This window comes from Equus przewalskii, chromosome 2, assembly GCF_037783145.1.
Source record: "Equus przewalskii isolate Varuska chromosome 2, EquPr2, whole genome shotgun sequence".
Lineage (NCBI taxonomy): Eukaryota > Metazoa > Chordata > Mammalia > Perissodactyla > Equidae > Equus > Equus przewalskii.
In genome coordinates this window covers 7,570,366-7,597,994 of record NC_091832.1, presented here as the reverse complement: position 1 = coordinate 7,597,994, position 27,629 = coordinate 7,570,366, and the positions used below count along the sequence as shown (strand labels likewise).

The window sequence follows — 27,629 nt, the reverse complement described above, 5'->3', positions numbered from 1 at the left end:
CCACACTAGCTAGATGACTTCTTAATATAAAAAGGCTGTCACACGTCACTCAATTGCTTGTTTGTGTGTTTGGTTTTTTTGAGAAAGTTTTTAAAAGAGGAAAATCACTTTGTGCTTATTTTCCTTAAAAGAGTATTTCTTCCATGTGGCACATTGCCTACTATCTGTATTCAATAGTACCAGATATTCACTCACTCATCCGACAGCCAAATGCAATGGAAGGAGAAGCTTTGGAACCAGACAAACTTGAGCTCAGATACTGGCTCTGCCCCTTACCCTTTGTTTGAGCTGGTGACCTGAGCAAGTGACTTGACCACTCTGAGCAGTTTACAGATGTAGATCTGTAAAAGGAATATAATAATGGTTTCCTCTATAGTGGCTGCTATCAGGGTTAAATGAGCAAATTGTAAGAGCTCCTCAAATTTATAAGAAAGTTTATCTACAGAAAACTTTGCAACCTGTAAAGAGCTACATGAATGCATAAGATCATAATGTTGTGAGCAGGTGGTGCAGAAAAGATAAAGGTAAGACCAGCAAACTGGCAAACAAGTAATATTCATTAAAGATGTTCAACATCACTAATCATCAGGGAAATGCAAATAAAAACTACACTAAGATATCACCTTACACCTGTTAAAATGGCTATAATCACTAAGACAAAAAATAACAAATGTTGGAGAGGTTGTGGAGAAAAGGGAACCCTCATACACTGCTGCTGGTGGGAATGCAAACTGGTGCAGCCACTATGGAAAACAGTATGGAGATTCCTCAAAAAACTAAAAATAGAAATACCATATGACCCAGCTATCCCACTACTGGGTATCTATCCAAAGAACTTGAAATCAACAATTCAAAGTGTCTTGTGCACCCCTATGTTCATTGCAGCATTATTCACAATAGCCAAGACGTGGAAGCAACCCAAGTGCCCATCGACCAATAACTGGATAAAGAAGATGTGGTATATATATATATATACAATGGACTATTACTCAGCCATAAAAAAGACAAAATCACCTTATGTGCAACAACATGGATGGACCTGGAGGGCATTGCGTTAAGCAAAACAAGCCAGATACAGAAAGACAAACACCATACGATTTCACTTCTATGTGGAAGACAAACAAACACACGGACAAACAGAACAGTTCAGCGGTGACTGGGGTAAGGGGGCTGGGGGTGGGCACAGGGGGTGAAGGGGAGTACTTACATGGTGATGGACAACTAATAATGTACAACTGAAATCTCACACTGTTGTAAACTATTAGGAACTCAATAAAAAAATCAGGGTGCAAAACAGCAGAGAAGCAAAAGGACTTTCACAAAGTATCTTTATGTTGAGAAGAAGTCTAATTTTGTTTTTAAATATTGATACCTCTGCAAGAAGAAAACATCATCGCCCACAAGTACTACCATCAGAACTGCTCAGTAAACACTAAGCAATATAGACATTTAAACAAAATAAAACCCCTGGGATACGTTGAAAGTGAGGACCAATCTTATACAGAAACTTATTTACCAACAATTAGTTTTACAAACACCATGATGATAGTAGTAATAGCTATATTTGTTGACTGTATGTTTATATCAGGCACTTTACACACATAGCTCATTTAACCCCTATAACAACTTCATGAAATAGTAATTATCACCCCCTTTCCAATGACAAGGAAATAGAGGCCCAAAAAGGTGATGTGACTTTCCCAAGGTCGTACAGAGCAAGAGAGGTGGAGTAGAAATACAAATCCAAAGTTCATTCAAAAAGAGCAAGAAATTTTGCTCCCCAGGTTTTGCCAGCCTCACGAACATTTGTCCTTCTAGCCACATCATTTCCTCTGAGTGTAACCATTTTACCAAGTTACAGTTCATCCTTCTCGTCTACACGGACTTCGTTTTTACCCAGAAACCCACTTTCAGCCTCATCTTCTTTCATCTGCCTGTCATTTCCTGGTGTCTCAGCAGAATCCTCTTCACTTCCCTCTTCTTCAATTCCCCAGATGTCATCTTCCCTTTCCTCCTCCTTTTCCTTTGTCTTCTCGGCCTCTTCTTCCTGTTTTCTTTTTTCCATTTCTTCATACAGTTCTCTCCATTGCGTCTCCACATCCTGTTTAGAATGTGGAATTTCAAAATAATTTACAGATGGTACAAACAAAGTTAACCCACTTTAGAAATGTCTGGCATCCTCCCACACTCTTAAAGATTTCTGGGATGGTGTTTATTTACGTACAAATTTTCAGTATGTGTGGGCTGGAGAGAAGTGTGTGTAATTTGTTCATAAATAAAATTGGTTCTGATTCAACAAACATTCACGGAAAGCCTATAGCATTGCTAAGCATGGTGCACAACAATCTGCACACATTATTTCTATTCCTCACAGCAATGCATGAGGGAAGTGTGACTAGTCCTGCTTTCTAGATGAGGCATCTAAGGTTTGGACTGATTAAATGACTTGCCCAAGCTATACAACTAGTGAGTGGTAGAACCAGGATTAGAAACCAGGTTTTCTGGGTCTGAGTTTGGCCCTCTTCCTGCTATATCACAGTAATACAGTCTTTAGGGAACTCTTTGAATTTGCTTTTCAACTGTGACCGTTACAAACTTGTATTAGGTCAAAAATAGGACTCCTTCTGTATTCTCTAATGTGTTCATCCAGATCCCAGAATCTGATCCCTAGAGCCATCTTCATAGATGTTTCTACTCAGAGGGGCCTTAAAAAAAGGATACAGTCTAAACCCGTGTAAGGCTTTAATCCTCACCTACAAAATCTGGGCCAAGTGGTCTTTTACCCAGTCCTGGGGGCCAAAGCTAGATTGAGGACCTGCACGCCCAGGAGGCTAGGGCCTTCTAGAATCCTGCTGGGAGCATCTTGTGTTTCCCACATTATCAGGGGAAGAAAATCTCTGTTTCAAACAAACCTTCATTTTCTTGTGGCTGGAAAGCACTGGCTACAATTAACGTCTCCATTTCTTCACTTCCCTCTCACTGCTCTGCTCACTGATTGTTTCCATCTTCCACTCTTTACCAAAACTGCTCTTGCCAAAGGTAACCACCAACTCCACCAGCTCCTCAACTCCACCTGGACCTACAACAATCCATTGAATCTATGTCCTTTTCATTAGACCTCAACGAATTCATGTCCTCACTTTTCTCCTTTCTTTATTTTCGTGTGATCACACTCCCTTCAAATATCTTCAACTCCCTTGCCCTTCCCTCCCTTAGCTGGGCAAATCCTCAACTCTGGTTAAATCCAGCTCCCCATGCCTGCACCTAAGCAGAGAAGATGGGGAGAGAAAAACAGCGTAATCAAACTGATTTTCCTCTTTTAAAACTCGTTATGACTAAACTTAAATGAGCCCTTAGTGCTAGCCAGTGAGCCTACTACATTTCTGTGTTGATTCACTTTCCTTCTCCTTAGGTAACTATTTCTCATCTTCTTCTCAAACCTCCAACGCATCTTTCACAATCTCATGCTAAGTTGTTGGCCTTAATTCCCATTTCACAATCAGAAGAAATTTTCCACATGCTCTGTGGCAGCCATGGAGGTACGCCACTTGGATTTCTCTTGAAGAAGAACTTGTCAGTCAGTTATGAGAAGTGCAGTGAGCTAATAGCCTGGAGCTGCAGCACCTGGGGGTCCACCGCAGCATTCGAGCCCAGGAGATGCTGTTCCAAAGCAGCCCCCAGTCAATGGCTGAGCATAGCGGCGGTTCTGGCATCTGGCCATTTCCTTTCCTACATAATATTCTTCTATAGTCAATCTTTCCACTGGAGCCCTTGAGAGCTGGTGAGAATTTCTCAGAGCTGTATCACATTTGGCAGCAATTCCTACCCAATCCTCCTTCTTCCCCCGTCTCCTTTCACAGGTGTCAGACTTCCCTGCCTATTCCTGCACCCTCTACCTTTCGACTTTCTCAGGTATTATCCACAATAAGTCTCCTACATTTCTAACTCTATCTTGGTGTCTGCTTCCCAGAGAATCCACCTGACACATACTCCCCACCATATCTACCCATCTACCTGTATTTATTCTCAGATAGTCATTCTTCACTCCTGTGGTTATAGATGAAATATCTGTACTCCTACAGAAAACCAACCCATCTTCCGTGGCAATAGATCTCATCCACTCTCATAGTCTCAAGAAATTGCTCCAGAAATTCTCTTCTATATTGTTCCTCTCTTTATTGGATCATTCCCATTAGTATACAGGTAGGCAGGAAGATCTATACAGAAGAAATCCTGACCAACATTTCCCTTTACCTACCCCCCCCCCCATTCTCTACTCTTTTTACAGTAAAACTCCTCAAAAGACTAGTATAGACTGTTTCCAGTTGTTCTCCTTCCATTCTTTCTCAAATCTGTTTTTGCCTATACCTCTCCACTGAAACTGTTCTTGTCAGCGTCACTAATGAACTCCATGTTACCAAATTCAGCGGTCCATTCTGAGTCCTCATCTTTCTTGACCATTTGATACAACTGATCTGTCCTTTCCCCTTAAAATACTTTCTTCACTCGGCCTACAGGATACTACTCGGTCTTGGTTCTCTTTCTGCCTTGCTGGCTACTTTTTCTGTTTTCTTTGCTGGTTCCACTTTATCTCCCTGATCTATCTCTAAATATTGGGGTGACCCAAAGCTCATCTGTGAATCTCCTTTCTATATATACTCACTCCTTAGGCGATTTCAGCTAGCTTCATGGGGCTTTAAGTGTTACCTGTAGGCTGATGAATTCCAAATTAATATCTCTTAGCCACACTCATATCCAATTGCCTCCTTGACATTTGGATTTCTAATAATCATCTGACTTAACATTTAACAGTCATGTTATTTATTTCTGTCCTCACCCCATCCCCAAATATGCTCCTCCCTTGTTCTTCTCCATCCCAGTAACTCCCTCATTCTAGTCACCTGGATCAAAAACCTTGGAGCCATCCTTTTTTACTCTCACTCATATTCCATATCTAATCCTAAATGTCATATTTCATATCTAATCACTTCTATGAGTTTTGCCTTCAAAATGGATCTGGAATCTGAGCATTTCTCTTTATCTCCACCACTACCACCTGCTTCTGCCTTTGCTCTACTATAGTCTTGTTTTAATTTCTATAGTCTTTTGTAACACAGCAGCCAGAGTAATATCTTAAACCATAAGCCAGGTCATCTCACTCCGCTAAAAATGACTTCAATGGCTCCCCATTTTACTCGGGGATGTGGCCCCAACTACTCTCCTTCTCTCTCACTCAGCTCTAGTCACACTGGCCTTCTTACTCTTTCTTGAACAAGCAAGTTATGCTTCTACTTCAGGGACTTTGTGTTTGCAAAGAGAGAACACTCTCTGACTACCCAGAAGGCCTTTCTTCTCCAGATAGCTACATATCTTCTCCAGATAGCTTGTTCCTTACTTGCCCCTAAATGTTACTTACTCAACAAAGCCTCCCCTGACCACCCCTGATCTCAGCCCTCTCTGTTGCTTTATTGTTCTCCATTGTTTATCTCACCACCTCACTACATACGTATTCACTATGTTTCTTGTTGGTCTCTCCTAACTGAATATTAGCCCCATGAGAGCAGAAACGTCTCTGTTTTATTTCACTGATATCTCCCCCACCACTATAACAGTCTTTGAACAGGCACTCAACAACGATTCGTTAAGTGAATGTCTGCTTTCACAATAGTAGGTACCATGTATTGAGCACTTACTATATGCCAGGAACTTATAAGATAGGTGCTATAATCATTCCCAATTTATGGACGAGGAAACTGAAGATCTGAAAAGTTCAATAACTTGCCTAAGTTCATACAGCTAGTAAGTGATGGAGCTTGGATTTGAACCTAAGCAATCTAGCTCTAAAACTTGTATTCTTAACCAATATGTAATATTGCTTCAACAAAACAATATTAGATGATAACCTTAAAGTAAAAACAAAACAAAACCAGACTAAAAGTCTAATAAATTTTTATTTTTTTCCACGATGACTATTTCAATGCTTCTTTGGAAATATTAAGTACCAAAGTTCTCTCAAAAAAATTTTTTTGGTGCCTGCGTTTTGCTAAGCAGTATGCTCTAAACATGAGCTTAATCTGCCTATTGGGTAATCCAGCACTGGATTATTATTGGGTAATCCAGCACTGGCCACAAACCTGCTTGAATGGACCTTCCTGCAGAACCAGGAAGGCTGGATGGAGGGTGTCACCATCCTGAAGCCATTGGGCCAACTATCACTCCACCCACAAAATAGCTCTAGGAGAGCAGGGAAGCTGGTGAACAGCACTAACACCTTCCTCCTTTCTCCAAGCCATGCATCAGCAACGGGTTCAGTGTTTCCTTACTAGATCACCACACTGTGAGCAGGGAGTGTGACACAGAAGGAGCATGAGTTCCAACTCAACCAGTTAAAGGCTGTACGTGACCTTGGGCAGTTTATATATACTCTCTAAATCTCAGTTCCTACATCTGAAAAATGGGAGTAATAACACGTGTCTTGCTGGGTCGTTTTAGGGCTAAGTGGGATAATTTTCGGAAAGTGCTCACAGAGTCAGGTACAAAGTTATAGATGTCCGATGAATGTGCATTCTCTCCCCCACCTCTCAGAGCCATGTGACCAGCAAGTGAGACAACGACTGTGAGGCTGATTTTTAAAATACAAAGAACAGTACACAATTGAGGAGTTAGACATCTGGAATTCAGAGTGGGAGATTATCTTACTTTTCTTATTCCCCAGGTCTTATTTCCAACCTCTTCAGCAAACTCTTCATCATTGGTTAGAAGGAAATTGTCAAAGATGCTGCCTGATTTCACCTGTTGGAATGAAAACAGTGGGATTAGAACTAGAGCAAAGGTGATTAAGAAATCACCTAAGGGTCTTGCTAAATGCAGATTCTCAGGCCACGGGCCCAGAGATTTTAATCAATAACTGAGGTTGAGTGAAGGAATACAAAGGTGATTAATAATACAGAGGGTCCAGGGTTAGCTGAGCCACTCTAGAGAAAAGTTAATTTGCTATTTCCCGACATTCTGTGCTCCTCAAACCCCTACCACTATTTTAGAGGGTTGTGAAGAAATTTTCATCACTCTGCTAGATTCCAAATTGCTGCCCAGTGGCTGCTGCCCTCGCTCAAGTTGACAGCACCTACCTCTGATGCCACATATAGATGCCCTTTTAAAGGTTTTCTCCTTAATATAATCAGAAAAACTAAAACATAGGGAAAGGAAAAGGTTTGACAAAAAGTGCGAGCAGAATTTAGATCCTCTACCATATTTCTCTATTTTCTTAAAATTACATAGTACCTACAATTAAAGGAAAAGATGAATTGTCATGATATATAATAATTTCAGTGTTTGTTTTTTTAATGATAAAGGAGCAGAATAGAAAGAGCACAAGTCATGGAGTCAAACAAACCAGCTCAACCACATACTAGCTATGTGACTTTGGGCAAGTTACTCAACTCCTCTGACCCTATTCCCTGATAAAGTGTTGAAAATAATAACTCCCTTTCAGTGTTGTCATGAGAATTAGAAATAATATATATATCTCTAAAGCAAAGTGTCTGGCAGATAATAGTTACTGAATGAGGGTAATAGTATCATAACTTCTCAGTATCTGGATATGTTTCAAAAGGAGCAAAAGAAAGGTCATTCTGTATTTTTTTACTTTAGCAGTATGTTAAATAAATCATCAAGTTAATTGTGTGGGAGCAGTCATGTGACCAAGAGAAAATTTGCAGCATAAGTTATCATGGGTCCCTCCTCCAGGGTTTGAAAAAAGCTTTGTTTTTTTAAGTAAGAAAGATTTTTATTTGGCTTACATCATCCCACCAGCCCTGCCTCCAACCGAAAAATAAATGACAAAATAGCCACTTTGAAGAGAGACTGTTATTTTGCTCTGAGACATTTTTAAAATTGGTTTTAATTATTCCTTGTGCAACTTTAAGATTTTTTTTACCTTTGGGGTTTTTTCTTTTGAGTCGTCAGCAATCTTGCTTTGAGAACTGTGCAGTCGTTGGCCCTTCCATTTTTCCTACTCCCAAGAGAAATGTTCCTAATCTTCCCTGTTCTCTTCAGTGCCCCCTTGTCCCTTCCACCTTCCACTACACTCTTGGCTCTGCCTCCAACGAACAATCAGGATGTGAGGCTCAGTCCTGCCTCCTAAAACTTACTAGTGGAGTGACCTTGGTCTACTGACATCCTGTCTATGCCTCCATGTTTTCATCTGGAAAATGGAAGGAAACATACCTTCCCTGCTTTCTTCATATAGCTCTCAGAAGAAAAGAACGTGTGAGAAAGAGCTTTGCTAGACTGTAAAGCCTAAAAGGTTAATTCACTGAAAGTTACCTGGTTTCCTATGCTACCCCACTTGAATCATAAAATGGAAAGAGGATAGGTTTGGGGACTTAGCTATGGGATCTTGACAAGTCAAGTCACCTCTCTGAGTCCTCGGCTTCCTCCCGAGTAAAACGGAGAGGGAAAGGCCTACCCTCCCAGCCTCACAGGGCTGTGCCACAGACCATATGACTTAAGGGATGTCAGTGTGCCTTGCATATGGCAAGGATATACTCATTGCATTTTGTGTCACTACTCCTTCAAAGATCGCAAGTACCAAAGGTAAGAAAAAGAATTTTCTTTGTTCACTGCCATCTCCTCCCAGCTCTGTTCTAGTGAAAGAAAGAATGCAATCACTTCTGCCAAAGCAAAAAAAATTTAACAATTTAAAAAGGCAGAGGGCCGGCCCCGTGGCCGAGTGGTTAAGTTCACACGCTCCACTTCAGCGGCCCAGGGTTCAGATCCTGGGTGCAGACATGGCACCGCTCGTTAGGCCATGTTGAGGCAGCGTCCCACATGCAAACTAGAAGGACCCAACAACTAAAATATACAACTATGTACTGGGGGAATTTGGGGAGAAAAAAAGAAGCAGGAAAAAAAAAGAAGATTGGCAACAGTTGTTAGCTCAGGTGCCAATCTTTAAAAAAAAAAAAATTAAATAAATAAATAAAAAGGCAAAGAGACTGTGTATGGAGATGTCAGAACAGAGAGCAGGAGGGCTCAGGGACTAAGCAAGAAAGTTAACCAGCTTACTAGGTTGGGACCCAGCAGGGACAGGGAGGGCAAAAGGGCTCCAAGCATCTGACAGCCAGAAACTGAGTTGGGGTGGGCAGGGGACGGAATTCCCACCCATCTCCACGCTAAGAGTCACTAGGCTCTTCCAGTAAGGCGCAAGGCCCTGCTGTGGTAAACTGGCTGTGCCAAGTTGGCTGAATGGGGAAGGTGGAGTAGGGCCTGTGAGGGCCGGACCCAGTTGGAACTTAGAAGGAAAGGATGCTTGCAAGGTGATGTCAGCGTTGTGCAGAACTGTGTCACAAGAAAAATAAAAAGGTAAAGAGATAATGCTGGAGTTTTAGAAATGTAGTCTCTCAGGCTTCACCCCAGACCTGCTGGATCAGAATCCGCATTTTAATAAGATTGCAGAGGGATTCACGTGCACGTCAAAGTTTGAGAAGCATTCTTTCAGCACGGTTTAAATTCTCAAATAGAAAGTTTTGCCTGCTTGGAGAGGCTGATAGTACTCAGAGCAATTAGTGCCAAAAAGATTTTTTAATTTTGCAGATGAAAAAAGATATAGTGTAAAATGTGTAAAATAATGTTTTCAGTGCAAAAAAAAAAAACCCCAATGCATTTTAAGGTAATAATTAGATTAGGCATATTAATATGACCACATATTTTTACAAGATGTAGAAAGTTCCCATTATTTATTAAAAAGGGACAAATGAAGAAAAAGAGATAACAGTGGGAATTTGTGCAAACTGTATCCACATTCTCCAGATAAGAAAGGAAGGAAAGAAGGACACGTGTCCCTCCTTCCCTCCCTTCCTTCCTTCCTTCTCTCCTGAGCCCCTACTGTGCATGTGGCAATTTATGGACATCATCTCCTTGCACTCTTATGCTGGTCTTACTGAGCTGGGAAACCAAGAAAGTGGGAATAAACAAAGTGGAAAATAAATAAATAAACCAAAAATCTTCAAATAGGGCATGTCTGTTCAAGAGACCTTTGATTGCCCTGAACTGTTTAAATCACTGGGCAGAGGCAGATTCCCTGGCCATGGGACCTTCCAGGATACACCCAAGGACAAGTGGCTGTGGTTTCTGGAGTCTCTATCGTATAGTGGCTGCAGTCATTAAGGCAAGAACTTTAGAGGCTGACACTGTGTTTGAATCCTGTCTCTACCATGCATTAGCTGTGTGCTCCTGGGCACGTCACTTGACATTTCTGAGTTTCAATTTTCTCAAATGTAAAATGTGGTAATAATAATGGATAATAATACTTACTTTACAGAGTTTTGAGGATTAAAGGAGGTAATAGAGGTCAGGTCAGTGTTGTAACAAAAGTGAGTTCCCTTCCTCTCCAAGGGAATTCTTTCAAGACTACATAGATTGAGGTCTCCTGGGCCCAGGCCTTCACTCTGGGGCCTGCACTTCTCCTGAGTTGGGAAAGAGTCCTCCCCATCTTCAGTAATGGTTTCAGGGAAGAGAAGGATGGAGAGAACAACTCTCCAAAGACCTGAGTCTCTGAGCCCTCTCTTTCTCTCCCAATCAGAGCCAGGCAAGATGACCACCAGAGAGAGGGAGGCCAGGTCAGGACTGGTCGTCATGGCTGGGACAATCACCCCAACATCTGTCTGAGGATTTCAATACATCAAAGTTTTACCACATTTCTGATTCTTCTTTGTCCCCAGAACCACTCCCGAGAAGCATGTAGGACCAGCACAGGCCATATAAAGTACTGGAACCTTGAACCTGGTCTCAGAAAGACCTGCACTGAAATCCCAGCTTTTTTGCTTACCAGATATATGTCTTCAGGCAAATAACTTAACTTTTCTGACCCTCAGTTTTCACATTTAGACGTAGGAGATTTCATAGTGAGAATTAAATGGCATACGCAATATCTCTAACACAGTGCTTGGTACATGGTAGGGACTCAGTAAATTTTAGCTATTGTAATTATTAGGACGAATACAATTAGCCCCATTTTTTGGGGAGGTTTTTTTTTTTTTACTTACCATATCAAAGTTTTCCATGTTTCTCATAATCTCATAATTATGCTCTTTTTAAAGTTGAGACATAATTGACATATAACATCATATTAGTTTCAGATATACATGATTCGATATTTGTGTGTATTGCAAAGTAATCACCACAGTAAGGCTAGTTAACATCCATCACCATACACAGTTACTAAATTTTTAGCCCCATTTTAAAGATGAGCAGTTTGAGGCTTTGAAAGATCAAGGCTGGTTCAAGTCTTGTAATTTCCAGCCTGGAGCTCTTTCCACCTTGTGGAAACTTTAGAGGGACTATTGTTGGGTAGCTCGGAGCACAGAGAGCCTTACCTGCCAAAGGTCCAGGCCAAGAACACTGATGTTATAATAGTGACAAATGGTGGGGTCAGGCTTATATTTAGGGTTGTCTATTTCTGGATGAATCCATTCCCCCTGGTAATTAGGATTGTCGATGATCCGAGGTTTCCATTGTCCCTAAGCAAAGAACCAAAGAGTAAACATGGCATTTGTATTTTTCCATTCTTCTGACCTCATGCAATCAGAAAAACCAATCTATTTATAAAGATAGCTGTGTATTACACATAAAAATTCATAGCAAGATTCCTGGAGCTTCTTTCCCATTCTTTGAGCTAATGCACAAGACTCCTCCAACTTCCCCTTTCTACCCAGAGGGAGCTGAACAAGGTCACAGGGACCCATTTTTGAGCCTGGCCCCATCTCTCGGCATAAGTTTATCCATAAAGTTAAGAAAATGTAGCTTCACAGGGAACATCATCAAAGGACTCTGGTACTTGGAGTCGTTCTCTTCCCGGTGTGTGGCACAGAAAACTGTGGCCAAATAAAATCAGTCATGTTTCAGTCAATTTATCTCTGGACCATTTGATAGCTGATTCTTTTAGTTCCCTCTTGTTTCTGACAAGAGGTCAGGAGTCAGCCCTTAAAAAGAAGTTTCCCCTCCCCCCAACACCTTTGGCCCATTCATGTCCTACCCTTTCCCTTTCTGGACTTCTTCTAACTTTCAGGTCCTGACCCTAGACCCATTTCCTGTTTTGACCACATTCCTTTGGCTGCTTTCCACCACTCTGGACAGACCCCAAGATTTCAGAGGTTCTGTTTTGTAAAGTGAAGTTTACATTTCTTCTATCTTATTTCTCACATTCATTGGAAAGAGAGACCCCCTCACCTTATAATTCAGATTTGGTATCAGGGGCCCTTCCCATTCCCCATCCATCTCTTCATTCCAGTCGTCCGGCTTCTTGGCATCTGGGTCTGGGATGTACTCAAAATCCTCCCAGTCCTAAAACAAAATGTTCCTCCATGAGGACAGATGCGTGGGCTGGGATGAAACTGGGGTCCTTAGTACAGGGAAGCTGGACCTGGCCCCCTCCCTCCTGTCCTTAACCCTGTGAAAGCCCGGCTCAGGACTCTGTAAACAACCCAGTACAGGAGGGAAAAAGCCTTCAAGCCACTCCAGACTCTCCTCAGGTTCACTATCACTCTGAGTACCTTAAGCTCAAATAAGATGGGAATTTCCCTTATCTCTGACCTCAACCCTCCCCCAATCATGAGCCCCTATTGTCAGAACAGGTCTTCTAGCCTGAGTCCCTCTTCCTGAAGACTTCTCTTGGTAAGCTTCCTTGTAGCCCAGCATGTTCCCAGACCTTGTATCAGTCCTCCCTTGTACCCTGGGTCCCTTCTATTTCCCAAGAGCTCCAAGTCACATACAGCCTACCCCAACTTCCATATTTCTTCTGCTGTGGAGCCGCCAAGGCAGTTCACCTTGGTGCTAACCATTTGCCCAGACTGACTGAATGAAGGCTTCAGTGCCAAGCCCACTAGACTCACAATCAGTCGGCAGCATTGCGACTGGGTAAGGTACTTGTCTGTCTCAGCTGCTTTGTGATTCCTGACCCATAACAGTCAGCATCCTATCTTGGGAGCTATAGTCTTGATAAAGCCCCATCTATCTAACCAGTTTCCATCTTCTCCAGGTCCACTCACTAGGGAGCACAGAGGCCTACATCATCTCCCTTCTCCCCCAGGCCTTGAGCCAACCCTGACTATAACAGATACATGGTCCTCACCAGGTGGGAGGGTCTATGGTTAGTCTTGCTGTTCCCAAGCCTGCCTGCTGGGCCTAGAAAAAATCTATTCCCTAATTTCCCCATGGTGGTGAAGGCCTAGACACTGCCTGATCATCTACCTTAATTTCCTGAATACGCCTTCCTCCCCCTCGGATTGGAGTCCTTTTCTGAATCTCCCTACACATGGCTGGGCAACTGCCTGCCTCTCTGCAGGCCTCTCCTTGGGGACTGGATTCCATGCTGCCCTTGCTTAACCCAGAGCATCTCCTCTGCATGAGGCTGAATCTGCTCTGACTTGTGGAATAGCAACGTGGCAGGCAAGGCACTCCATGACCCGGCTCCAACAGACCTTTCCAACCTCATCTCCCACCACTCTCCACCCTGAACTTTATGCTCCCAAAATACTAGACTGCAGCTTTCAGTTCTTTACACAACCATGTTACTTTCCACCTGACTGTAGTGCCTTTACTCCTTCTGTTCTCTAGGTCTGGAATGTCTTCTCTTCAACCCAATCCCCGACTTCCCTTGCTCTAGTGAATTCACTGTTTGAAATGCAGTGCATTACTAACATATAAATGCCATATATTAAGGACTTACCATATACCAGGCACTATATTATGTATATTAGCTCATTTAATCTTTACACATAGGTATTATAATAATCCCTGTTTGTGAAATTGACTTTCACATCAGTTATTTTCCTTGCCCAAGGTCTAACTGTTAGTAGGTTGGGGTCTTACTCTTAGTAAATGGTGGAGCTTAGATTCAAACTCATATCTATCTGACCCCAGAGTCTGTGTTTCCAACCCCTAGGTTAATCCAATCACTCAAGCACTGCCTCCTCCTTCCCAGACCACCACCTGCACCCCAACTCAGGCTGGGTTAGGAGCCCCTTTTGGGCTCCCACAGGATTTGGCTTCCCTGACTTGAGAATTCTCAATCCCTAGATTGTCCTATTCCCAGCTGTATCCAGTACAGAGTTCCAGTGAATGATAATGAATCTATGAATATACTCCACATGCTCCCCATATCAACAACTTGGAGTCAAAGAGATCCAGGTTTGAATGCTGGTTCTAAAGTATATGTGCCTGGGCAAGTCATTTCATTTTCTAAGCATCAGTTTCCTTACCTATCCTAACGCAGAGATTACAGCACACTGCTCACAGAGGCTGCCAGAAGGATTAATAGACCCTCAACAAATGTGAGTTGCTTCTCTCTTCCCTCCAGGTATCTTTGGATACCAACATTTAGCTGCACACCTCCTTGAGGGATTGATGCCCTCAGTCTGTGCACCATTTCCCAGCTTCCTTTTCCCATCCCACAGCCAAGATCTGCTCCTGCTTCCCAGCTAAACACCCTCTGACCTCAGGTTTCTTATCTTCAGGATCCTCTATTTGAAGACGTTCATCCCATTTCCTTGGTTTCCGGGCATAGGGGTCTTTTATCTTCCTGGGAGGCAAGAAGTCCCAGTCATCCTCCAGATTCCCAGCTGCTACTTGTTGGTTGTCAATTTTGACCTCATAAGTAGCATTGGGGCGAATGATCAGAGTGTACAAGTGAGTGTCTTTATTGATCTAGAAAAAGAATGTGGAATATTTCAGTTCCACATTGGACATCTTTAGACCTCAAGCATTAAACACATCGCCTGAAACAGACCCTCAGTTCCTGAATGCCACCCCCAACATATTCACAAACACACTTTACCACATCCCTCATCCCATTTCTCTGGTTAACCCAATAGAGACTCTGGGTCTCATTCTCCTAGTACATACTCCTCTGGTCTCCCCAAGCTCCCATCCTTCTCTCCATCACAGCTCTGGTCATTCTCTGATCTTGTCCATTTTTCTGTCTGTGCCATTAGACTGTGAGCTTCTCAACGGCAGGGGTCATGTCTGATTCATCTGCCATATCTGCTGCTTCCAGCACAAGTCCTTCCCCAGAGGAGGATCTCAGGGAGCCCCTGCATGTACAGCGCCTGCACAGTCCTGCTAGGGAAGGCCTTGGGCCTGAACACAAGTTCTCCAGTAACCCCGGACCCGTGGGCTTCTCTAGACTCACTCTCGGCCTCTCGCTTGTGCTCTAGCTGTGCCAAACTTCTTGCAGTGCCACCTTTTCTCGAGTCTCCTTGACTTTCCTCATGGGTTACCTCTTCCAGGAATTCAATCCTCCCTAAAATTGTCACACTCCTTCACAAGACCAAGTCATGTGCATCCTTCAAAACTCAGCATGGGGGAAACCTCTAAGAAGCACTTCCTTAGCCTCCAGGTTGGGTTGGGGGCCTCCTCTGTCCTCTCACAGACACTAATCAGACTAGGTAGTCATCCTCCTTTGCTTGACTCTTACCTTCACTGGACTGTGAGTTCTGTGAGCTTAGGGGCCACGTTTGGCTCACTTTATCTCTAGCCCAAGGCCCAGCACAGAGCTGGCACTCGGTGAATGCCTGTTGAGTTGCTAATGAAATCCAACTATTATCCTCCAGCCAACCTAGATCTGTCTAACCTGATGTTACTAAGATAAACCCACCCCCCATTTCTAAGCCCATCACCCCCCACCTCCCCCACTTCTTCCAACATCTAGCAGTGGGGAACTGGGCATGCCAAGTGTTGTTCCAAGAGAAGACCTTACATGACTTCCTAGGCTTCCAGATCAACCGCTCCTATGTGAACTGTAATTTACAGCACTTCTCTAGGTCTATTTTCTAATCTATAAAATGGAGATGATAGTATTTAACTTATAGGGTTTTTGTAAGGATTAAAAGAGATAACATACAAAATGCTTATCCTTCCCCCCAGACTGAGGACCAACCCGCACACTCACCCTGCACTTGATGGTCTTGTTGTTCTCATGGTATTTCCCTTGGTAACGAAGGATGACCTGTACTTTGTTGTTGCCAAAGCCACAGATGTCAGGGCCTGGAAATTAAACCCCAGAGCATGATTTCACACCACTTTTAGGCAGTTTGCCTTGTCCGAAGCCAAGACGGATACAGCCTGTGTATTTATCAAGGTCCCAGCAGAAAATAGATAGTATACTCAGATTTAGGATTATTTGAGGAGAATTTAATAAAAGGACTATTTACATTGGTAGGGGCAGAACACTGAGAAAATATAAGGAATTTTCCTATTCTCCAGGCTAGCACAGTAGGGCTGTTCCCACCCCAAGGCCTGAAGGTGGAAGGAGTCGGAGTAGTTACCAGAGCCCAGAAGAGAGTCCTCTGGAGAGAACAGCCAAGAGAGCAGCTGTGACTTTCAGTCAAGGGACACAACCCTCTTCCCTCCCTCTGATATCCTGCCAGGGTCCCCCTTGACCAAACCTAACCAGAAGCCCCTCCTGTGTCAGATACTTTGTACCATGTCATTTAATTCTCACAACAAATAGGTGTTACTAGCTCCACTTTTAGCTAGGAAAACAGTGGCTCAGAAAAGTTAAGCACCTTGCCCAAGGTCAAACTGCTGGTAAGTAGCATTGCTGGGATGCAAACCCAGGCTTAGCTGGAAACAGAGCCTGGGGCTCTTTCTGCTTTGTGAAAACTTTAGAGGGAACTGTTGATCAGTGGTTCTGAGCCTAGAGAACATAACCTGACGGAGGTCTAAGAATAGGTTTTAACCTAGTTTTCAACCTCACCTTCCAAGTTACTGCTCTCTGACTGTTCTAAACACACACACACGATGTGCTCTAACCATATTGGTCTTCTCATTTTTCTACTTGCATTTAAATTTCATGCCTCTGAGCTTTTGCACACAGTTTCCTCTGCCCTCGTTACATTTCCTCCATCTCCTGCCTATTAAAATCGGACTCAATCTTCAAAGAACAATTAATACCTCCTCCAAAAAGCCCCTAGCTGGACTAAGTCAGGCCATCTTTTGTGATCTCATAGCACCTCACCAATACTGTTTTCAAAGTATGTCTTTTATTCTGCGTTTTAAAAAACTATTTACATGCCTGTGTCCCCACCAAACAGAAGGCTAAAGGGTGGAGTAGGAAAAAGCACAGGCTTTAAAGCCAGACGGACCGGGTTCAAATTCTGGCTTCCCACTTACTCACCTTGGGCAAATTTCTTGCCTCTGTTTCTTCACCTGTAAAATGGAGATAACTGCTCAAACTTGTTGGGTTGTTTGAGCATCAAAAAAATAATATTCACGTGAAAAGAAAAAATCACATTAAAAAAATTATTTCCAATTTTCCTACTACAACCACCACGTCGTATACATATATAAATTCCTTGTGAGAAGGGTGGATTCTGAAGAAAATAGAAACAGGCAAAGACACACATTTTAGACACCCAGAGTGCTATATTGCTCTACATAAGGAAGAGATTAAAAGATAAGAAAGAAAGAGAGTTGAGGGAGAAGGGGTGCAGATGGAACAAGGGCAAAGAAGCTGAGAAGGAGGATTTTGGCAAGGGCCTAAAGAGAGACATCTGAAGCTCCTTGGGAAAAGAAAGAAAAGTTTAGGGGGCCAGCCCCGTGGCTGAGTGGTTAAGTTCATGTGCTCCACTTTGGTGTCCCAGGGTTTTACCAGTTCAGATCCTGGGCGCAGACCTAGCACTGCTCATCAGGCCACGCTATGGCAACATCCCACACAGAAGAACTAGAATGACTCACAACTAGGATATGCAACTATCCTAGGGCTGCACTGGGGCTTTAGGGAGGAAAAAAAAAAGAGGAAGATGGGCAACAGATGTTAGCTTAGGGACAATCTTAAAAAAGAAAGAAACAAAGAAATGCTTAGAGAGAATTTTAAGGAAATTTGCCTGTATGACGTGTAATGTAACCCTTTCCTCTGACTTTGCACAAAGACACACGGTGAAATCCACATTCTTCATCAGTGCTTTGGGAGCTGGATTAGTTGTTGTTGTTCGTTGGTTTTGAAATATCAACCACATTGAAATAGGACTCAAGGCTGGAGCTAAGTCAGAGCTGGACTGCCCCAAGACTGAGGTTACAGACGCAACACTCTGGACTCGCTACAGATATCGATAAAGGTCCTTTCCCTGACCTTCTGTGGGCAAGAACCCCCTTCAGAGCACAAAGCCTCAGTGTAGCAGGTACATTTGAGAGAGTCTGCACAGTTTGTGATCCCGTTCTCCTTTGCTGAGAACTGGGGAATGTCGCTCTCTACTGTAGCCTTGTTAATACCACATGACTCTCCACCTCTTTGGTCTATTTATATTAACATTTAGGTTTAGAGTTGCTTTTTTACAGGTCTTTGAAGTGTCTTACTGCATAGGGAGGTGGATTACAAATTTCCTGCTCCAGGTCCGTCTGAGCCTTTTTCGACAACTATAGTGGCCCTCATGAGGACCTCCTGGGCCTGACAGCTGCTGCTATCAGAGAGCTTACCAAACATGACGTAATATTCCGATTCCGAATGCATATCTTCCTGGTTCAGGGTGTCCGGAAAGAGTTTCACGTACCCGCCGCCACAATCGATGCCTTGCTCGTGTTTTACTGAAAACTGAACCACCAAGGTCTCGTTCTCATTGCTGAACGGCCCAAACCTGGTAGAGAGGGCATAAAACTTGGCGTCTTCGCTGGTCTGGAGACCTGGGAGCAGAGAGCACAGAGTCTTCAGGCTTAAGTACCCAAAGGGCAGCCAGAGTGACCAGCACTTGGTCTCACCAATCTCTGGTAGTTTCTTACATACACCTGTGTACGAGGTGTTGCTCTGGATGCTTTCCACACATTATCTTATTCGAGCCTCAGAGCAACCCTGCAAAATGGGTATTATCTCCACTTTACAAATTAGGAGTCTGAGTCATGGGGAGGTGAAGTGACATGCCTAGGGACATAGCGCTAGCGAGGAACTAAACTGGGATTTTAAGCCAAGTTTGTCTGATTCTTTCTTTCCTCTATACCATGCTGCCTCTGATTTTCAAGAGATACTTGAATACTGTTCTGCAGCTTTACAAAACACGACCTTGTTTCTTCTGAGACCCCCTGGGTGGCCAGACTCAGGCTCTGTTGTGTACGACTGCTGCGGTGGCAAGAGGCCCAGCACTGCCTCTTAGAACAAATGGTAACCATCGCTAATATTTATTGACTTTTCCTGTTTACAAGCAATACGCTTCTTTCACGTGTATCACTGCACTTAATCCTCCTAACAACGCTCGTGAGGTGGGCTCTCCTACTATCCCCACTTTACCATGAAGTCATTGAAGCTGTTTCATTTGTCCAGGATCACACAACCAGTCTAATTCCAGAACCCCCATCCGAAGATTTTCCTCCTCCTCCAGAGAATATCAAAGCTGCAAGGGATCTCAGATCCTTCCAGTCCAACTACATTACTTTATAGATGAGGAAACCAAGCCCCAGAGAGGGGAAGTTACTTATTCAAGATCATACAATCACAAATGACAGACATGTAAGCCAGGTCTCCTGATTTCAGGCTAGTGCTCTTTCCATTATTCCATGCTGCTGCCCAGCTAACTGGTTATGGCTCCGACTGTTACTTTAACTCTCTGAGCCTCAGTTTCCTCAACAGGAAAATGTGGATTATTCCTACCTTACAGGGTTCCTATGAAAGTCAATTGTACCCTATAAGGTAAAGTCAAATAATAATGAAAAGTACCCTAGAATGAAAGTCAAATGGGTAAGACATAGGAGAAGCACTTTGTAAACTGTCAACATAAAATGGAAGAGGCTGTCATTACTCATGCTCTGTGAGGGTCCTTCCTTCATGATCCCACAGCACTCTACACTTCCCTGAGTCGCGCTAGGTTGAAACTAGATTTATTTGAGTCTCTTTGAATAATTTTTAAGCTCCTGAAGGGCAGGGGCATCTTTATATTCTCAGCATCTAAGACAAGTTCTGGCATAGAGGAAAGGCTTAATAAGCATGTGTTAAATTACACAAAAAGGTCACAAGTCCTGATTCAGATGTCTCTTGAGCAGTTTTTGCACAGCAAGCTCTGTGCTAAGCACTTTCATGTCTGCTACTGCGTTAGGAGCTGTCTGTGTTTTAAAGAGTGTGCTTACTTCCCCAAAGATCTTGAGTGAGGCTAGAGCAGCCAGAGAAGACCTCATGGAGGGGTGAGTGGGCACAAGAGAAGGAGCACTAAACCCGTGGGCAGAAGACCAAGATTTGAATCTCTGCTCTACCAAACCTTGCTTGTAGCCCAATGTAATCCCCCCTCTCTGAGCCTCGTTTGTACTGAGGAGCCCTCCCAGACAATCAGGGGGAACCTACTGAACCCGAGTGGGACGAGATGTGAGGAGCAACAATCAAGTCAAGCAGAGGAGACGGGTGGCTGTGTAGACTGCTCTAAGAGCCACCAAGAAGCTGATGTCCCACAGGTCGCTCAGTCTCCAATTCTCTCTATTTTCCAAAGTGGATAGAAATGAGACTGTAAATGCTCAAGCCAGTTTGCAATTCTCTCCTTTCTTTTTTAAGATTTTATTTTTTCTTTTTCTCCCCAAAGCTCCCCGGGACATAGTTGCATATATGTTTTTTTTAGTTGTGGGTCCTTCTAGTTGTGGCATGTGGGATGCCGCCTCAGCGCGGTTCAATGAGTGGTGCCATGTCCGCACCCAGGATCCGAACTGGCGGAACCCCAGGCCGCAGAATTGGAGCATGGAAATCAACCACTCGGCCACGGGGCCGGCCCTGCAATTCTCTTCTTTAATAAACATGAAAATGAGATTCATAACAGTAGCCAAGAGAGAGAATATGGGAAATCACTCCAGCAGACGATCAGCGGATTCTATTTATAGGACAAAAGCTTTCTCAGGGAAAAAACCCTTGCCTGCAGACCTTGTGCTCCGAACTCCCCCTTCCCTCATAATATTTGGCTCTTCTAGCAGCTCTGTCTAATGATCCTGACAGGTGATGATTATCATGTCCATCTAATATCAAGGCTCAGAGAATGGAAGACTTGCCCAAATTATGCAGCTAGCAAGGCATTTAGCCCCAGATCTTTCTGCTCCACTCTCCATGGTACCATGCTGCTCTAGGGGAGAGCAGCCTCTGGAGGTTATACAGTGCTTTTTCCTGTTTCAAGCAGTGTTATATAAAAAAATTCTAAGGTTGAGGAAAGCAACATAGTCCAGTGACAACGGACACAACCGTGGACTCGGAATCAGATCTCAGCTCTGCCTCTTGCCAGCTGTGTATATAGCCTTAGGCAAGCTACCCAACCTCTCCGAGACCCCTCTGCAAAGCTGAGAACATAACAGTAACCACCTCGTGGACTTTTTAGGAATATTAATGAGGATAATGTGTCTAAGGGCTTATGTTTTAAATTCCTCTTATTCGATAAACCGACATTATTATCTTTGTGGAGAGTTCCTTCTTGTCCATCTACTATCTTTTTCTTTTTAATTCTAAGAAAGAAATGAATTGGTAATCACGGATAAAAACAATTGTATGAAAGTTAGAATTTTCCCAGTCAATTAGCATATTTCTGAATTTCCAGCATTTACCTTTATCCTTTTCTTTGTCTCCATAAAATTTCCCCGCAGTGAGCTGAAATTTACCATAATCCGGCCTGTGTTTAGATTCCACCCAGCGTTTTTTCCATCCATCTATGGGGGTAAAGAAGAAAAAAAGCGACACATAGAAATGATTTGTGTTTTCTTAAAGACAATAAAATGCAGCTAGGCTGACCAAGACTTATGGGAACAGTAGGGGAATATCAGGGCATGACCACAAACCCCCTCACTCTGATGCCTGAATCCCACTATTTGTGCACCACCCTGTGGAGTGGCTCGACTACCAAATGGTTGAGCCACTTACGCGTTAAGGCTCCACTCCACCCTCCTCTATGAGAGTTAAGTAAAACCATCATGGGAATGTATGGTTGAAAGGCATGAGACAGTTTCATAAAAGTAGGTGGAGGGGCTGGCCCGGTGGCACAGTGGTTAAGTGCACACGTTCCGCTTCGGTGGCCCGAGGTTCGCCGGTTCGGATCCTGGGTGCAGACGTGGCACCGTGTGGCACACCATGCTGTGGTAGGCATCCCACATATAAAGTAGAGGAGAATGGGCACGGATGTTAGCTCAGGGCCAGCCTTCCTCAGCAAAAAGAGGAGTATTGGCAGTAGTTAACTCAGGACTAATCTTCCTCAAAAAAAGACAAAAGTAGATGGAAAAATATGGTCAGGGGGACTAAGCCCTTATACATATTTATGCTTAGTAAAATAAAATAATAAAATCAGCTAAGTAAAGAGATTAGCAATACTATTTTATCCTTCTTGAATTAGTCATGATGATATTGAACAATCAATTTCCATTTACCCTTTTTTATTGCTTAAACTTTTTAGACTCTCCCTTGCAGTTTCAAGGAGATGCTGATAAATTTGTTTTGCTTTGGCATAGATGGCATGTAGACAAAGAGGTATTTTTTTGGGAGCTGGCACTCCGTCCAAACATTCAGTGCCTTTCTGATTTTATGCCTCAGAGTTGCTGACTCGCATTTCCTGGGCCCATCACGGTCCCAGAGTCACAGGGCAACTTGGCAGCTTGAGAGGGAAGAGGTCTTAGGGAAGCCTTTATTTCATCTCCTCCCTGCAGTGGAATGGATATTTCTCAAATCCTACTACCCACTATCTAGGGTAACTGCCTTAGCTCTGCTCATGAAAACCACACATCAGCATACATCCAATAAGACTGCCCTGAGCTGACTCTGTCAAGTCTGAACAGACTCAAGTCTGATGACTCAACCACCTCCCCTCACGAGGCCCAGAGGACAGACGGGCTTGCTTTCTGTGCACCTCCCCTGTCTCTCCCAAGATCTCAGTGTTGGAAAGGCCCAGAAGTCTCAGTGACCCCCTCACGCATCACCCTTGAGGAAAGGGCCTGAGGAGGTTCTTTCTGCCTAAAGTTGCTGTGGCTTGAATGGAGCGCTTCCTGCTTCCCTGACCACAGTTGACTCAATGAATAATAAGGATTGATGCCAAAGTCAAAAGACTTGTTATTGTGCATTAGGCCCCTGTGTGGCTAAAATTTCACCTCATTTCCTCCCACGGACAATGCTATGAGATAGGTATCATTAGTTCCATTTTACATCTAGTAAGTGGTGGATCTGAAATTTGAACCCAAATCTGTGTGATTTCAAACACTGCCTTTCTTCTAGAAGAAGAGGAAGATAGAGGGAAAAGTGCTACAAAGGAAAAAAATTCTATAATCACAATAATAGCTACTGTTTAGCAACCATGCGTCAGGCATTGTGCTGCGTGCTTTATATGCATTATCTCATTGCGTTCTCATAACAGTTCTGTGATGAAAGTCCTGTTTTTCCCTCCATTCAAAAAATGAGGAAAGTGAAGCTCAGAAACTTGTCTAAGAGCCCAGTTTGTAAGTTGGTGTGTAAGCCAGGCTCAGACCCAGGCCTATATGACACTGAAATCTGTACTTTTATTGCCTGTACTACATGGCTTCCCATCTTCCCATGAGGTTATGTGTGTGAAAATCCTTTTGTTTGAGGAAGAGTGGCCCTGGGCTAACATCTGCTGCCAATCCTCCTCTTTTTGCTGAGGAAGACTGGCCCTGAGCTAACATCCAGGCCCATCTTCCTCTACTTGGTATGTGGGATGCCTACCACAGCATGGCCTGCCAACCGGTGCCATGTCCGCACCCGGGATCCAAACTGGCAAACCCCAGGTCGCTGAAGCAGAACATGCGCACTTAACCACTGTGCCACCAGGCGGGCCCCGAAAATCCTTTTATAACCTAAAGAGTATGCAGTATGCAGCAAATGTAAGAGTCAATCATAATACTTTACAGTTTGTAATTAAGTTATTTGTGTATAATTTGAATAATGTCTGTTTTCTCCCACCAGAATAGTAAGTTCCATAACTTTTTTACTTACCATTGTGTCCCCTGTATCTAGCACAGAGTAAATCACCAAAAATATTTCTTGAATGATTAAATGAATGCATGATCACGTCTTCTGCCTCAACCTTGCAAATGGATCGATTCATTTCTTAATCCATTTGATAAATATTAATTGAGCCTAACAACCGTGTAGAAACAGTTGAGCAACTTTGACCTTGAACTTTCTGGTAGGAGGGGTTAGCATAGAACTCAGGAATTCTTACCACTAATTATTTTTCTGGGTGAACAGTAGTGATACATATCAAACGACACAATTTGGGATGTCCCCCTAATAAGGAGTTTTTCTTGTTAGGAGAATAACGTCCCATGGCTAATTAAGTTCCACTTTAATGTTTTATACTTTTCCTCTTAACATGGTAACATCTTAACCCCATAAAAAGGCTTAAGCCAGAATGAACTTTAGTGCTCATTTAATCTGACCACCTCATATTACAGATGGAGAAACTGAAGCCCAGAGAAGGAAGGGACTTGCTCTTGGACACAGAGCTGTCGGTTGCAGAGCTGAGACTAGGACCCAGTTCTTCTGCACCCAGGTTCTGGGCTTATTATTCCTTCATTCAATAAATATTTCTTGAGCATTCACTCTGTGCCAGGCACCAGGCACACGGACATGAATCTGACAAAGTCCCTTCAGGGACTCAGGCTTCAGGGAGCTCAGAGTCTGGTGGAAGAGACCGGCAAGTAAATAATTACAATACAGTGAGGTAAGGGCAGCAATAGAAAGAAGCACAGGGCAATGAAATTCACTGACTGGCCCCAGAGTCAGGATAGACTTCATGGAAGGCATGCCCAAAGAAGTAAAAATCAAAAAGGCTGAAAAGGTGAGGGTGTTCTAAACAGAATGACTTGTATATGCAAAGGCCCAGAGGCATGAAATAGCATGATGTTAAAAGAGAAATATAAGTAGTACTGTATTGTACAGGGGAGAGGAGAGGTGAAGAGAAGAGAGGAGAGGAGGGGAGAGCAGACAGGCCAGCTCAAGGAAAGCTCTTATTAATTGAGAGCAAGAGAGCAGTGTATTAACCAAAGTTAATATCTTTTTTCCTCTGCTAAATCTTTCCTTCAAATTGGTCAAATATCTGTATGTCCCCAGAGATCCACCCAACGGAAACTAATAGGTGTTTAGAAGCTGGCACATCTAGCTGATAAATGCACATAATCACAGCCAAGTCCGTAAAGATACAGAACCAAGGGGGCCAGATAATCATGATTCCTCTGTCAAATAAACTTATCTCCACATTGTACCCCCCATGATGTCTGGCTTGTAGTGTAGCTCAAATCTAAAGACTGGGCTAGGGACTCAGCTCTTCCACCAGCTTCAGCAGCATCTTTAGCCTCTCTGAGACTCAGTCTCCTCATCTGCAGAAATACACAGACACAGAGAACGGACTGGCGGTTACCAGAGGGGAAGGGAAGCGGGGAGAGGCTGAAGAGGGTAAAGGGGGACATTTGTACCATGATGGACGGTGACTACACTGTTGACGGTGAACATAATGTAGTCTATACAAAAGTCAAAATATAATGACGTACACCTGAAATTAATGTAATGTTATAAATCAATTTTCCCTCAATAAAAAAAGTCTAAAAAAGTGAAAAAAAAAGGTGGGGGGGGGGGCAGTTACCTAAGTCATAGAGTCTCTGGGAGAGGTAAATGAAACAGCATGCAACACGGTGTTAGGCACATAGCAAGTGCTCAATAAAGAATACCAGAAGCTGAATCTGTATATACGTGTACGTGTATACAAACATACAGAACATCAAAGGGAAAGGGAGAAATATTTTTAGCTTTGAAGGTAAAAGTTGGGCCTTTTCTAGCACCTAGTCCTGAGCCTAGGACAGAATAGGTCCTTAAGAAAATGCTTGCATAATTAGATGAAAATACATGTTTGCTGCATTTACTCAACATCATCAGATGGTATTCTGCAAAAGAGAATTTGCTAAATAAACTAAAGCTTAACTCTTCAGGTGCCAAGATTTTGTCCGTCATCTTCAATGGAAAATTTTTGTAGACATGAAAGGGCCTGACCTCTTATATAGAGAATCCTAAAGAGAAGGTAAAGTCACCTGAAGACTCAGGCTCTGGACTCGGGGGGAACGTACAGGGGAGGTGTGGGTTTGCCTTGCAATGTTTCCGTCTCCACCGTTCCTGTTCCTCTGTGAGCACTCACTTCCCTCTGAGGTCAGTGTGCTTGCCTCTAGCAATCTGCTCAGCTCTCCTGAGATCAGTGGACCTACGCCCCTGCTGACGTGCCAGCCAGCTTGCCTGCCCACTTCCTTTCCTTCCTTTCTGCCTGCCAGTCTTTCTGCATGTCTGCCACCTAGTCACTCAAATATTTATCAACTGGGAAACAGCCTTGTTGGGTGGTGAACAGCACTGGATAAGAATCTGATCCTTCCCACTTATTTCTGTTTATGCCTTGAGCCAATCACTTTTCTGAATCTTTGTTCTTATCTATAAATAAGAATTACAATTAAAGTCTTTAAAGAAGGGAACACTGTACACAGAGAAGGTGCTCAACAAATGTTTGTTGAATGACAAGTGGGCAGGAGGACGGGCCAAATTAATTAAGATAATAAAAATAACTATTTCTGCTGTCATTGAACGGGCAGCTCTGGCGGCCCCTCCATTTATTTTGTAGGTAGTCATTTCTAATCAAGGAAGCAGATGGCCAAGTTTGCTAAGAAAGTGGGCATTAAATAAGAGCCTGTATGTTCGAAGTAGAAGGGAATACAAGTCCATCCCTTATATATTTACAGAGCACCTCTACTGTGCCAGTGAGAGCGCTCGACACCAGGGCACCAACTGGACGGAATTCCTGAGCCCCCAAGCCCCCAAGGAGCTCACAGTCTAATGAGAGAGATAGGCAGATAAAGTGCTTTCTTATTTTAGATTTCTTGAGTTTTCAAAGTAAAAATCATTTACTGTAGAACATGTAGAAATCCCAGAAGAAACAACTAAGCAGTAAAAACACCCACAATCTGCCTCTCAGAGATGACCGTCATCAACATTTGGATGTATTTTCCTCCAGCCTTTTTCTTCTGTATGTTAACAATGGCCTCTGCTCTCGCCTCCACATCCCTGCAGCCTCGGGAGAGATCCTTGCCATCAGTTTGTACTTGAGACCTGGAAAGGCCAGCTGGATTAGGCCTCTTTGGTTTGGGCATCAGGCCAGAGTGATTCTCCTCCAGGCCCAGCATGTCCAAGTACTCACAATCTGCAGCCGGTCCCAATCGCTTATCAGTCAGAGGCCTGAGCAGCAGGCTGTTCCTCAGCCCTGCTGGGCTGTCCTCAGAGGGTCCGAGCCAGCTGGGCACAGAGGCCCTTTGTCTCAGAATGTCTCCTCGGCCAAGTTTTCATGGTCAAGTCTGAGAGTTGACAGAATTAACATTCACACGCACACACACACACTCATACCTTGTGACTCCTGCATCATTCAGCGCTTCATCTGAATTCCAGTTTCTTTCTGCCTCATTTTGTACTTTTACAATGGCACTGCCAGCACCATTAGGCCTCCCCTCGCACCTATTTGTATCACTAATTCAATGATTCTCCAATTCAGTCAGCCAACATTCCTGCATATTTTGATGTGCCATCCCTATGCAAGGCCTGGGATTCCAAAAGCTCACGTTACCCTTGAAGCCCCTGGTTTTATTACCTACTGGCCACG

At 43.5% G+C, this 27,629-nt stretch overlaps 1 protein-coding gene across 1 annotated transcript; it reads right to left on the bottom strand.

Moving 5' to 3' along the window:
- Positions 1–1,311: 1,311 nt before the first annotated feature.
- Positions 1,312–27,528, bottom strand: LOC103550639 (calreticulin-like). Its single transcript, XM_008519626.2, has 9 exons — positions 27,377–27,528; positions 21,550–21,651; positions 18,472–18,675; positions 15,947–16,041; positions 14,494–14,703; positions 12,229–12,342; positions 11,376–11,519; positions 6,700–6,792; positions 1,312–2,101 (listed from the first exon to the last, which is right to left on the bottom strand). Exons 1-9 carry the CDS (start codon positions 27,393–27,395, stop codon positions 1,856–1,858), a joined length of 1,227 nt encoding a protein of 408 aa, XP_008517848.1. The 5' UTR covers positions 27,396–27,528; the 3' UTR covers positions 1,312–1,855.
- Positions 27,529–27,629: the final 101 nt, after the last annotated feature.